General features: G+C 40.9%; 1 protein-coding gene across 1 annotated transcript in view; it reads right to left on the bottom strand.

Annotated features, from left to right (window-relative positions):
- LOC126427231 (basement membrane-specific heparan sulfate proteoglycan core protein) overlaps nt 1-15,125 on the bottom strand; it is a 792,772-nt gene that overhangs the window by 156,955 nt on the left and 620,692 nt on the right. Inside the window, exons 46-50 of the mRNA XM_050089468.1 lie at nt 9,724-9,914; nt 6,243-6,369; nt 4,703-4,855; nt 2,974-3,237; nt 170-335 (exon numbers count right to left, since the gene is read on the bottom strand). Of these exons, the coding sequence (XP_049945425.1) occupies nt 170-335; nt 2,974-3,237; nt 4,703-4,855; nt 6,243-6,369; nt 9,724-9,914 (901 nt within the window). The remainder of the gene's footprint in view (nt 1-169; nt 336-2,973; nt 3,238-4,702; nt 4,856-6,242; nt 6,370-9,723; nt 9,915-15,125) is intronic.

Genomic DNA, 15,125 nt, shown 5'->3' on the forward strand with positions numbered 1-15,125 from the left:
GTTTTACAATACATTCACAGAATAGCAAGAAAGTCAAACAAGGATGACGGACAGTCAGAAGAAGTCCTGAAAAAGAGACCATAAGAAGACGTTTACGGGTAGAAAACTCAGTGACATTCTCACAGGCACTGGGGAGAATGTCGACACTGACGTGGGGGACGACCCGTACCTGTGGAGTCGCAGTAGCGGCCAGTGTAGCCGGGCTGGCAGACGCAGGTGACGCGGCCGTCGCGGTCAGCGTAGCAGCTCTCCTCGTTGCCGTTGCACGGGCAGCGGACGCAGGTGGCACTCTCCGGCCCGCGGCTCGTGTCGCGGTAGTGGCCGGGTGAGCAAGACTGCGAAAACCCGTCGGCAATGTGACACGTGTGGTTCGGAAAGGGCAACCTCGTTAATGTCTCCGTAGTATAGCAGTGAGAAGATGTGTCATAAAAAAAGCATCACATTAACACTCAAGTTATAGAACTACTGAATGAGCTTTTGTACGTAGGAAGGCTGGAAACATGCACGGTGTAATGTTGTTATACGTACAAGTTTATTCAGTACATAGCTCTGTTACACTAAGTACCATTCCACACATTTATTTTCACACTATGGTATAAGTCTATTCAATTTGTGATAATAGGGATTCAGTCTGTTCAGTCATATTTTCTAGAGGCAAGATATTACACGGTTCAAAAATGTTTATGGTTCTGCTATATCAATGTCACTTTCTTTCTGTATTTTGTTCAAAAAATGAAAGACGACACATTAATTTATTTTGCAACTTGTAAATATTTGAAATAGCTGCACTGCAGCTTACAATGTATATTTTTGAAATCAGTTTTGATATATAAGCCAGGAATAATATATACGATACTTGTTCTATTTTGAGTAGTCACAAACTTCTTTGTACAGTAATACTTATGATGTAGGGTCGATAGTGAAGAGCCATATGTTCGATTTCTTAGGAAAGAGTTGGAAGAAATGTATGGAGATGGCTGCAATAAAAAAATATCTGTGATGAAAAGATTACCACTCGTCAATTTATTCTTTAAATATCAATATAGTTTGTAGTATCTGAGTCCAAGGATCCAAAGTCACTGCACGACAATTGCTAATGAGAATGAATATCAGAATACAAGAAAGTCAATATTGCTTGTAATACTTGTTCTGTAACACACTGCAAATAACGTACAGTATTGTTTGCATAGAATGCATAAATGATTTTAGTTTCCTTTAAGTAACAAAATAAGTTACAATGGGCAACAGCTTCATTTGCCACTGTGAGCAATGGCCTCTTACGAGGTACCAAACTCCACATGTGCCCTTCATGCAGCTTGCTTTGCACAATGTTTCCTCTGAAACTGACTGAGATGCACCTTTATTCAGTGACAGCAGTGATTCTTGCCAAGTTGGAAGCTGACTGGTATCAGCAAGGCGTGACACTCGTCCCTGGTTGCTCCCACTCCAGACATTTTTATGACCACTGTTCTTTTGCTGTGTTACTGGACTGTGAGGCATACACTGTTAACACTTGTGCAAAATAACGTGGCCTCGTACAATTCCATTGCGTCATTACAAATGGGTAGCTGCCTCAGTCCACCGTCACCTGCCAACCTGTGCACCGTGGGAGTCTCATTGTATCTCTTTGTGAAGTTCTTCATAATCAGGCACGTGTGATTATATGCAATGCCATTAAAGTTTTGTCAGAATATTCCAATTGAGAATAATGAACAAACTGCTATGTACTTCGACTGCACAATAAAGAGAATAAAGGAGGAGGTGGGAAAACATTGCTACAAGTACTTCCCGAGATTTCTCTACTTCACAAAAGTTATGGAGCAAAGAGAAGAAAAATGTATATTTGGGTAAAACTGTCGTACAAGTTGTCCGAGGTCTGACACGTAACATCCCCGTGACACACGTTCTTTATCTTAGACTGTAAGTATTGTAGGAAGCAAAGCTGTTTGCTACACTACATTTTTTACTGCTTCTATTTTATTTTATGAGATTTCACTCTGGCAACCTGTGGTTGGACCTGTTTTGCTTTCTTTATGCAACTGTATCTTTTATCAATACCCTCCTGTGAAACTGTTGACTTTTCATGTCTATATTTGTCAAATTATTCGTCGTACTAACATAATGTGTTTATATGACCATTTGCAGACTCACTAGCTGAAGCTTACAATTTATACGACACACAGACATCAAACTGTACCTCCCCTACTGCACGGTTGTTCACAATGGAGCCCTCAACACCCATTTGCACCATCCCCTAATGTTACGTCAGTACACTCTACTTCTGTAGATACACTGGACAGTCCACACTGATACACCAATATATTGGGCAATTTCATTCACGGTGTGGCCATTGCCATGCCAATACACAATAGCTCCTTTCTGCCACGTTTCAATGCTGTGCCAATTCCATACAACTGACTGGCGCATACATTCCATATACAGCACTCCAAAGTGACCAGTGTACTCTTCTAAGGACGTGCCTAATATTTTGTCTGCTATACTAAGCTGAACAGAGGCTATATTCAGATATAAAGCTGATTTTTTTCAAAAAAAAAAAAGAAGATGATACTGTTTTCTGTTTAAATAGCTGTTGACTTTCCAATCTGCTCCTGTGTTGAAAACTCGGGTTAACTGAAACTACAGATACCCAAAGTAGGCCTCGTCCCATAGTATAATGATGACGTGGCATAGAAAAAGAACAGAATATGTGGTGAATTTTCTTTTGAGTAAGGATTAATTTTTGGAATGTTAGCTGTAATGACAGAATGAACTGCAGAGTAGCCAGGTTTAGTTGGAAGTGATAACTTCATAGGGATTTGGTGATGCTTCAACGCCAAATACAAAATCTTGCACGTAGTGATAGATACACCGATCTGTAAAGCAGCGTGAGGTCTAGGTTAGGTTGAAAGGTGACAGTGTCGATTGCAAGTTGGTGAAGCAGTACCGAATACTAAAGTTAATCCAAAAAATTACCTCGCAGGACGATCCTCGGTAACCGGGCGGGCAGCGGCACACTTCGACGTCGCGAACAGCTGCCTGACCCGTAGGCTGCGGCACTGCCGTGTCGAGGGAGATGTCGGAGATTCGAGTGGCGGTGGTGAGTGTCGCGTGGAAGGCGCGCACCAGGATAGCCTCGACGGCAGACAGCACGCGCAGCATGTCCTGCCGAGACGCGGGTCCCGGACCTGTCGTGAGCAGCCTCTGCCACACACCTTCCTTCAGCTGCACGCTGTATGTCTGAGGACAAATGAACGATCTGTTACTGTAGGTGTCTTAAATAACAACATTATCCTACAAAGTATTTTGTCAAGTTATTTCGAATATACAGGATATTTACATAATATTTGACAGTTTCACAAAGCTACGTTTATATAAAGATTGAACATATACACAAGACCTCACAATCCAAAGACAGGAGGTTCATGTAAACTTTAAGTGTGCCTGACATTACACAGACAGGAATGGAAAGTGTTACACCATGAACTCCTCAACCAAATGCTACCCATCTCATACTCCAATATTTCCGTGCCTGTAGTACATGTCGGTTAAAATTTTATCCATACGGGAGCTTCCTGAGAACTAGAACTTTTCACGTGGAGATCGCAACATGGCTTACCCAGAAGAGTGCATGTGAAGCTTACCACCACAACTCACGCTTTGGGAGATGGTGAATCACTGGCATGAGGGACATGTAGCATCAAACCAACAGACTGGAGACTGGAGTAGTGCAATTACCGTAGAATGAGTGGTAATGAGATGGCTTCAGGACAACTATGTGGAAAGAAGGCTGGGTGGGTATGGGTCCTTCCACAAGGACTACGCTACAGGAAGACTGTAGGGTTGTTCAACTTGCCCTGATAGATAGATAGATGAAAACAGCTGAAATCTGGGCATGGGATGTAGGCAGAGTGTCACCACAAACTGTCAGGAACACTGTATCAGAGACGACAGAGACTTGCACAGTGTAGATAGGACATTTAGTGGCATTCTGTGATATTTAGGGACGAGTCCTGTTTATGTTTTTGGTGGTCAGACTGATGCCAATGTGTCTGCAGATGACCTGGTGAAAGGTCACAGGAAGCAGTGATTCTTGAGACTCGTACCTCTTGTCACGGAATCACGGTGCGGGGAGCTTTAGGGTATCAGAACAGGACTGTTACACTAATTCTAAGGGAAAGCCCACACGTGGCAAGAATGATGAACTTTGTTGTCATACCTCTCATTACCGGGATATCAAAAGGCATTCCAGCAGAATAACACAAGACCCCCCACAGGGCAGTTCACACCACAAATGCTTTTAGGAATGTATGAAGCCTTGGCTGGCTTGACCAATCCCGTGGCTTGTCACCCACAGAGCACGTCTGGAATACGATGGAAAGACTTAAAACTTTCATATCGGTCTCGGGGCTGAAACTTTTGTGGACTGACATTGTGTTAAATGCAGGGCAAGATATTTCTCAAGATGACATTTTTAGGACGTATTTGTGCCCATGTGGGTCACACATCATACAGACTTCACTTCAGAATAAAATGAATGTTTAAACATTTAATGATCATTTAGTGATAAAACATCTCAATAACATTAGATAAATATTGGACTGGTGCTTAACGGTGCTGCGCTTTCTATTAATGGTTTACAGGAGTTGTTTGGTTGGTTGAGAACCATATATAAGGAAACACTATTTCTAGTGTAAATACTTACAAATGGTACGTCAGGCCTGGTGTCTGGGACGCCTGACCAGTAGATGCTGATTCCATTGCCCACAATAACAATGTCCGTGTCATAATAGCGGCGAGAGTTCGGCTGCGCCGAGTACGACTGTGTGATGTTCAGATAGCCGCCATATGACTCGAGCTGAGAAAGACAAAATTAAACAATTAACATGACGTCTAACCATAATTCAGGCTGTACAGGGTACACGATGTGATGACAACGGACTCGACAGAAAACAGTCGGGTATTTTTGTCAGCTGTGCCATTAACTTTACTGGAACTATGAGTGCAATATGTAACCCAATTTAAACAAAACACCTGAAATTGTTGAATACTTTCTGCTTCATATAAATATGTTTTGTATTAACTTTACCAGAAATCAACCAAATATTTGTGTCAGCTGTATCTTTGAATTTCCATAAGAACAAATGACTGTAATTTGTAATTAACCATAACACTGGAAACTGCAGATTATTGTCTGCTTCATACAAATAGGTTTTGCATGAAGTTTTTCTATCAATCAATGGATATTACTGTCTCAGCTGCTACTATTTAGAGTCCAACACTGCCCTAGTTCTAGGAACACAATATCTTAAGTATTTGCAACAAATACTGTATCTGCATCACTGTCAGTGTTTTTACAAACAAAGTGTACATTTACACTGCAGCCTCACTGTCGGTAGATCGCTGTTCACTGCTGGCAAACTGCTTCTAGGTGCCCGCTGGGAGCCTTGTTACATTTACGCTGCAGCCTCACTGGTGAAACGTCACTACTTGCTGGTTGCACAGTGTCTCTCCTGACACAAACCTTTTTCTTGCAGCTGTTCACATCACTAGTTGAGTAGATTATTTATAGTTTAAGAAGCAGAAACTATGTTCTATGCATTGTTTGCACAAACTCTCTCTCTATAAACTACTTACAAAGTTTCATGTACCAACATTAAGTGGAGGAATATAGAAATATGTTACGGGCCACTACAGCTCTTGCAATGGTCACGAAGATTAATCTAACTAAAACTTGCATAGTGGCATTTCAAATAATTTTCTGTATGCTCCATACTTTAATATATGGTACAATAGGCTGTACCCTCAGTTGTGCACTTTACAGTAGTCAGCAGAGAATGCATGTAGATGGAGATGTAGAAGTACACGGACGCTGCGCAAGAAACTGCGAAACAAGGAGCAGTCAAATGTGGGATTGCTAGAGTGACAGCCAATCACGGTTCAAGTTTCAGGACATGCAGCAACGGTCACAGCATAAAACACAAACCAGCTCGATATCATCAACACCCGGAAAGATCTGCAGCGGGGCAAGTAGCAATGGTGCACATTAAATGCACCGGTAAGACCCGTGTGAGTTTTTTTACTCATCGCCAGATATCATTGGCGAGCAGCAGTGTGGCAGCCTAAACACAGCCTACGATATTAGATCACAGCTCAGTTGCCACTCTTTTAGATTAACATTCCACCTATCTCTTTTACGGATAAGGAGTAGTAATTGGACTGTGGCACAGCAGCGGGGCACCTACCTTGTTACCAGTGAACGAAGGGGGAAGAGACCAAAACAGTCGCTGCTCGGCTCCACTCACACGGTGTTCTATCTCGTTGCGGGCCATATTCACTGTGAATCCGTCTCTGATTATCGTCTGTCTGTTGCTGCGAAAAGAGAAACAGAATTTCTTATATACCCAGCTCATTTCTTGTACAGCACAACAGAGACTGTAACAAATTACTAAAATTACAGATTCCAAAAAATCTTGTTTGGTAGCAAAAATTTACAGCTGTGAAGAAATGAATGTGACACGGCCATAAACATTGAAATAGCAATTTAACAAGTAGCAGCTATGGGTTTGCTGGGCAGCACACTTCAGGTCTCGATATACAAAGTGTTTGATTATTACAGGTACAAATGAAAATAGGAGGGGGTGGGGGATAGAGAACAGTGAAACATGAGAATAATCCTAATTAACATAGATGCAGAAACGAATGGTTTCCCCAATATGACATATTGTGAATGAGTACATGAAAATCTTATAACGGACAGATGCACATTTGAGGACAAACAGATTACAACTGTTCTATATGGTCACCGTTCATGCAAAAACAGTCTACACGTCTCCTCATCAACGCCCATACATGTTCAAAAATCTCTGGGTTGTTCAAAATGTGATCTCTTACACACACACACACACACACACACACACACACACACACACACACAGACACACACACACACACAAACTACTACTTGTAGAGGTGGAGGCCATGGCATTAGCATTTCCTTGTAAAAAAATTTGGTCATTTTTTATGTCAGTGGCGAGTTTGGTTTTCTCTGTACTGATTGATAAACATGCACTAGAGGCTATCTGTCGCACAAGGATGACCTGTACTTTTGTAACTGCCACAGTTTCAAAGAGCAGAGCAAAATCATCTGAAATCGCCAAGCAGTTTACTTCAGTACACTGTTCTTTCCTTCCCAGTTTCACTGGGTATACTTGATATCATAGTATATTTAAAAACAAAGATGATGTGACCTACCATACGAAAGTGCTGGCAGGTCGATAGAAACACAAACACACACATACATACACACAAAATTCAAGCTTTCGCAACAAACTATATTTTTCCCACGTGGAATGTTTCCCTCTATTATATTGATATCATTAATTTGAACCCAATAATTACGTTTGTTATTGTCACAGTTGCATTTCGAAATCTTTTCTGTCGTGTTATTTTCTCTTTCTGTTTTTGCCAGTAGTTTCACTTTGTATTCACCTTCTCCTTTTTACCGTAATCTGCTATACAATTTTATCCTGCCTATGCACTTCCACCTCGACTGACATCTCTGCCCAAACTCTTTGTCTTTAAATATGTCTGCTTGTGTCTGTATATGTGTGGATGGATATGTGTGTGTGTGCGAGTGTATACCCGTCCTTTTTTCCCCCTAAGGTAAGTCTTTCCACTCCCGGGATTGGAATGACTCCTTACCCTCTCCCTTAAAACCCACATCCTTTCGTCTTTCCCTCTCCTTCCCTCTTTCCTGATGAGGAAACAGTTTGTTGCGAAAGCTTGAATTTTGTGTGTACATATGTGTCTGTTCGTGTTTCTATCGACCTGCCAGCGCTTTCATATGGTAAGTCACATCATCTTTGTTTTTAAATATGTTTTTCCCGCGTGGAATGTTTCCCTCTATTATATTGATATCATAGTATTATTGATAAGTACCTCTGCAGTTTCAGGAGACAATTGTGCACAGACTATAAACACAACAAAAATGGTGAGGTGTAATTTAACATGTTGCCCATATTATCTAAACTAACGGGACTCTTAGCTTTATCAATGGAGATACCCACAGTGCAAAGAGTAGTGAAGCTCCGTGGATTTGATTTGGCAATTTACATCATTCTTTCAACATTATTTTTTGCTGATTTAGAAGGGATGGAATGCTACAGACTATAGTTTGATGTGGGCAAACAGTTCTCCTCATAGGGAGACTACACGGCCAGCACTCTTCAATTTTATTCTTACTTACAGACTCTGAAAGTCAGTGCACGGTCATCAACCCTTAATTCTCAAAAATAAACTATATTTCTACTTGTAGAAATTCAACAACTCCAGCTGCTGCAACTATACAAATTAATGGGGCTCCTCTCATGCATGTGGATGCAGTTTGTAAAACAAGGGATGGCAAGCGGTCGGAACCTTGTGTTTATCACATCAGATCTAGCTTAAAAAAAAAAAAAAAAGAGAGGATATGAAATGTGTGAACTTTATCTGCTGCATTGGAGATGGTGACTCGGTGACCGAAATCTAGATCTGCAACAATAAACAGAAGCTGCAACTTGCTGCTGCACCTCCTCTCAGAAAATGAAATTACTACAGTCGCTTAGCAGTTCCATGTTCCAGATGGAGTCAAATTTAAAACAAAGTGGATAAATTCCAGTACCTTGGTGTTCGACTGGAGACTGATAGCTATGCGAATGAGGATGTACGAGCAAAAATTGAAGCAACATGGATGTGATTCGGAGATGTCGCTGGTGTTCTTTGTGATAAGAAGGTGCCTACTGGCATTAAATCGAAGATGTACTGCACAATGGTGAGGCCAGTTGCTTTACTGAGGACTGGCCCACACCTAGAAGTGCTGAACACTCACTGCACGTTGTGGGAATGCGGACACTGAGAAAATCGTTAGGCATTTCTCTGTTTGACCATGTCAACAATGCAATTTGACAATTAGTTGGAGTGGCTCCAATTAATGCGAAGACGCAAAAAGTGTTTTGGACATACTGTGCAGGTATTGCTCGGTCCATTAACCAGCTCAGCCTTTCATCTCACTGCCAGAGGACCAGGGACAGTGTGGAAGGCCTAAATTATGGTGGCTTGACATTATAAACATAGATCTAAGATCAGAAAACCTGAATTCACACAAAGCATTAGACTGTACAAAATGGCATGCATCAAACAAAACAGTGGATTCTGTTCCAATGGGAATCCACTAGGAAGAAGACAAAAAAGAAGAAGTAGAACAATACTATTGATATACAAAAGTTTTTCATTTAACAATGAAGCATTTCACATTTTTGTATCAAATTTTAATTTATTTTTATGCAATTAGTAATCAAAAATAGAAATATTTTCGTCTAATAAATGGTGGTGTTTCACATTTGTTAATTAACATTTCCACTTGAAGAAAAAAAAAGAGGTGTTACTTTGAGACTCAAACCACCAGCTTTAAAATTGCAAGATTCACGCACTATACACTCAGCTAACAGTGCCTCTAGTAAAGTGTTTGAAACGATTTTTACTTAACAGCACTCCAAAATATGGAAACATTTCAAAGGCAATTTTTCAAGTCGGTTTTTTGTGTCATACTGCTTTAGGATAGATGCCCGGGAACTGACCTCGAAATCTTATAGGTACAAAGAAAATCAAAGAGGCTACTCTGTAAGGTCCCCTCATAACTGAAAGGAGCAGAAGCCCCGTAGAAGGAACATCCAGAGAGGGCCTTACTTGTCAGCGAGCGTGAAGCCGTGGTTCTCGTTGAACACCTGCATCGGGATCTGCTGGCGGTACAGGTTGGACGCCTGGCAGGTCTCGGACACACCGTTGCAGAAGCATTCCAGGCACCCCTCGACGTGCTCCTCGGACAGGGAGAACGTGCCCCGCCGGCAGAGGTTGCACTGTTCGCCCTCCACGTTTGTCTGCACAGGTGCAAAAAAATGAAGATTAATGTCTGATAAAACTCCTCTGTGCGACACCTCCCACTTCATCATTGTCTACTTTTGTGCTCACTACCTTCTCCAATCTTCCACTCTCTCATCTCTGAAGAAGGAACAACAGTTCCCAAAAACAGACAGTGTTGCCACTTTTATTTTTACACATAACTCGCCTTGGGAACCAAAATTACTACAATCAGTAATTATTACAAGAAATTATAATTGAAATGTACACGCTAACCACAGTTTTCTAAAGCTTTGGGGAAAGTAATGTATAGGAGAGTAGTAGCACATCTCAGTACACATAATTTGTTATCAGACTTGCAGTTTGGTTTCAGGAAAGTAATACCCACAAGAATTCAATTCATTCCTTTTTGTGAGAGGTGCTGGAAGGACTACATGATAAGCTGAGGAAGGTAGGTATTTTCTTTGATTTAACAAAGGCACAAAGGCATCTGATTGTATGGACCATGCAATACTTTTGCATAGGCTGGAAAAAATTTGCAATTAGGAAAAAAGCTCAACAATACTTCAGCTCACATCTGAAAAGTAGGAAGCAGAAGTATTTTCTCCAATGTCAACAAACAGGGAAGAAGTTTGAAGGTGACTGTGGCCATACGAAGTAGGGGTGCCACCACGGGGTTCTGTTGCGGGTCCGTTTGCTTTTTGTGATATACGAGGTGGTTATAATTAAACTTTTGCGACTTAAGAGGATCTCCCACAAAAAACGAGTGATCGTGGAGTAACAGAACTACTAGGGTTGTCCAGAAAGTAATGCACCACATTTTTTTTTCTCAGCTGAAAACAGTGCTACAAATGTGCAACATTACGTATATATTGCTTGAAGTGTCCTGAGTGAGCGTGACCAGTTTCCGTCACTTCCGACAGAGCGTAGCGGCAGGACAGTTTCAAAATGGCGTCCGTAGATGATATATGTTACAAGCAACATGCCATCATTGAATTTCTTACTGCAGACAATATTCACAAATGCTTATACAAAGCCTACAGAGCATCTGCTGTTGACAGAAGTACAGTTAGTCGCTGGACACGGAGAGTGAGGTCATCAGAAGGCAGTTCGGCGGAGCACCACGATTTGCAGTGGTCGGGGAAACCGTCCACAGCTGCCACACCTAACATGTTGCAGTGAGCTGATGTCATTCGTGAGGAAAGTTGCATTACGACTCAGCAGTTGGCACTGCGTCTTGTCAATGATGAGGTGATTGACATAGTGAAACATTGGCACCACCACCACACAAGGAATGGTACCGACAGGGCTCACTATGTTCAATAAAGAACTGATGTAGAAAAAAGGTGATGCCTTGCTTTCTGTGCAACCCTCATAAGCGGAAACATTTGTAACAACACCTGGAAAAGAAATAACGAATAAACCAGTGACACAAATGCAGCTGAATTTCTGTACAGGAGAGTAACATATGTGTTTACATTTCAGGTTCAAATGTTACTCAATGTGACAATAAGCAGCATGTAACGGCACTAGAGATATCATTTGACTACTGTTTGAAGAAGATTTCGAACAGTGGATTATGGAACGTTCAGCTGTGACGACACAGCTCGTACACTGCTTGATGATAGGACACTGCGTCAGCATTATCAGCTGTGCAACAGTAACTTCTTCAACAATTTATGGTGCAATTGGCTGTCAGTTTCTCCTACGAACAATTCCCAAATTGCCAGTTAATTTGAACTTCCAAATCACGTTCTTCAACCCCGGAGCAGAAAGAAAACATCTCCGTATTCCTTTAATGCGCTGATAATCGAGAAGAGCAGCAACACTATTGCTGTTGTTTTGATAAAACAGCTTTACAAGTAAAGCCCTTCTCACTTTGCCCAGACCCCAGTTGAATGTCTGCAACTGTAACACACACTGATGCTCGCGTTTCAATCCTACATTGCTGAATCAGTACCGGGACCTACCAGAAAGTCACAATGCTAGCCCTATTAACAACACAAATCCTGCAGCACAAAGTCTGAACGTCATGGATATAAAGTTGGATACCCCATACAGCAAATAATTTTCTGTCTACATTGGCTCAAATAGTGAAAGTTTGATTATAACCACCCTGTATACCAATGAACTGCTGCTAAACATAACAAACAACTCAAAGATTATTCTTCCTGTCGCTAACATATATGTTACTTGAAAGACATGGAATGTAATATAAATTATGTAGCTAATGTGGTAGTCAATAATATCAGTATGTGACATTTAAAGAACAATTATCATTTAACTGTAACAAAACCAAATGCATAGTTTCTGGGTTGTGTTGTTTTGAGAGAGGGAACTACACAGCGAAGTCATCGGTCTCATCAGATTAGGGAAGGACGGGGAAGGAAGTCGGGCGTGCCCTTTTAAAGGAACCATCCTTGCATTTGCCTGGAGCGATTTAGGGAAATCACGGAAAACCTAAATTAGGATGGTCGGACGTGGGATTGAACGGTCGTCCTCCCGAATGCGAGTCCACTGTGCTAACCACTGCACCACTCGCTCGGTCCATTATTTCTGAAACAGAACTGTTGTAAAAGGTAAATTTTACTGTCTCAACTTGGTCAGGCAGTCAGTGAACACAGTTTTACATTCTTAGGCATGAGGGTAGACAGAAGGCTTTCTTTGACGCACTGCATTCAAGATCTGTTGCAAAAAACTGTATGCTGCTATATTCACTATTGGAATGACATCTGCTTCAGAATGAAACTTCCGTTAAGTGTGGAAGGTAGGAGATGAGGTACTGGTGAAAGCAAAGCTGTGATGATGGGTTGTGAGTCATGCCTGGAAACTTAGCTGACAGAGAACTTGTCTGCCAAAGGCAAGGCGAGTTCGAGTCTCGGTCCGGTATACAGTTTCAATCTGCCAGGAAGTTTCATGGTCTCCACTGCTCCTCGACTGTCAAGGTTTGCATACTTTCATTCAATTATTCTGTGTGGTGTTATATTTGGGGCAACTTTGTCCATTCACCAAGAACATTCTCAGAACACATAAGGGCAGGCAGACCGACCTGAAGATTCAGTTCGCAAAGTTCATGTAGGCCATTGTTCAGGTGTCTCAAGAGTTCTAATCGCTATCCCTGTACATATGTACTCCATCATAGCATTTGTAGATGGCAATATCAACTCACTCAAAAAAACTGCACCATTCATCCAGTGAAAACTAGACAGAAAACATTTCCTTAAGGACTGTACAGAAAAGTTTGCAGTATTCAGCAGATTTTACTTTTCACAGTGTTCCATCAGAACCGGAAAAACTAAGTGATAAACCCAAAGTATTGAAATCATAGATGGAAGGTTTCATTGGCACACCTTCTGTTCGATCCAAGAGTTCCTCACAGTAATTGAGAACTTTTCTCTTTAACTTATTATTATTTATATAATTTCTCCCTTTACCCTCATGGTTTAACAATTTTTTATATAAATTTTCTAATCAGCATTCTATAAATTATGTACTGACTCATTCCAATAGCTTTGCCCATGGAACATGAACAACATAGATAATAATGTCACGTGGCGTCAGATAGTATGAAGGCAAGGTACTTCATTTTCCTCAGTTCTCCAGGCATAATACTGTTGGATTAGACTCGATGTGAACCTCCAAAGCATGTCAAGTACTGTAGGAAATCAGTTCCACTAACGCAGCTGTGCTAGCCCAGTTTCAAGTGAGACCAATGTGACATTTCTCGTGTTGAGTTCGACTAAAATTTGAAGTTAAAGTCCCATTCAATGATGTCACAAATTTTGGCTGCAATCAATTGCAGCACAGAGTTGTGCTAAAAGGTTTTTCTATATGCCATGTACATATTGATAAGCAAAGACATGTCTTCAAAGCACAATATTCATTATGTAAACAACTTACAAAATAATTTCACAGTAGTAACTGACATTGGACAGGTTTTTGTATTTTTGCCAATCTACTTTGGATGGCATTCACAGAAATCAATTCACTCTTAACTGCTGTTTGGCATCTCTCTCCCCATCAGTTTAAGGGATGTGAGGTCACAAAAATGAAGTATAAACATGAATATAATACGAGAATTTAGTGGTCTGAAGACTACCACTATTTTAATTTATTTTAGTATTAAGTTAAAAGAGTTTTTTCCTTGCCTATTAAATTTGTTTGAATGTATATTAATGTGGCAACAACTATACTTGAGTCCACTATTATTTCTACAACAATGTGTGCCATCTTGACAAGCTGTGCGGTTTCAGGGTCCTTGTCACTGACTGTGCGATTACACCCGTCGGAGGTTCGAGTCTTCCCTCGGGCACAGGTGTGTGTGTCGACCATAGCGTAAGTTAGTTTAAGTTAGATTTAATAGTGTGTAGGCTTAGGGACCGATGACCTCATCAGTTTGGTCCCATAAGACCTTATCATAAATTTCCAAATTTCCACCTTGGCAAAATAAAATAAACATAATTGCTACAAAATTTAAAATGATTGAGAATTGATTTGTTGAGTGTTTCATCTTAAAGGAATTTTCATGCTGATTCAAAAACTAGTATTAGATTTTGCAAATCTGTAATATTTCTGAAAACATGGAGAATTTGATACAGTATTATGATTTATATTTTAGTAAGAAGTAACCAGGTGACACATTTGAATTACAGTTGTATGAGTGGAACATAGTATTTTTGCATTACCTTTGGTATCTGCTGAATAAATGTTTCTTTTCAAAACAGTCATTTAATTGAATTTTACTATTGCACAATTGATATAATTTTGGAATTGGCCAAAGGAGTCACTCCACACAGAACCTTTTAACCAATTATGGTCTTTACTCTTTATAGATCCTCAATTCATGGCAGAATAATAATGGCATGTGACGAGGGCCTCCCATCGGGTAGACCGCTCGCCTGGTGCAAGTCTTTCGAATTGACGCCACTTAGGCGGCTTGCATGCCGATGGGGGTGAAATGATGATGATTAGGGCAACACAACACCCAGTCCCTGAGCGGAGAAAATCTCCGACCTAGCCGAGAATCGAACCCAGGCCCTTTGGATTGACAGTCTGTCGTGCTGACCACTCAGCTACCGGCGGCGGACATAATATGGGGTGATGAAATTAACAGTTTCCAGCATTTGAAATATGGATTTCATGCAGAAATCCTACAACACGACTTCAGGATTATATGGTACCTAGGAAATCAGCAAGCAATCAGAAATCTTGTTCTGCTGTTGTGCCTTATG

The sequence above is a fragment of the Schistocerca serialis genome, chromosome 11 (assembly GCF_023864345.2).
Source record: "Schistocerca serialis cubense isolate TAMUIC-IGC-003099 chromosome 11, iqSchSeri2.2, whole genome shotgun sequence".
NCBI lineage: Eukaryota > Metazoa > Arthropoda > Insecta > Orthoptera > Acrididae > Schistocerca > Schistocerca serialis.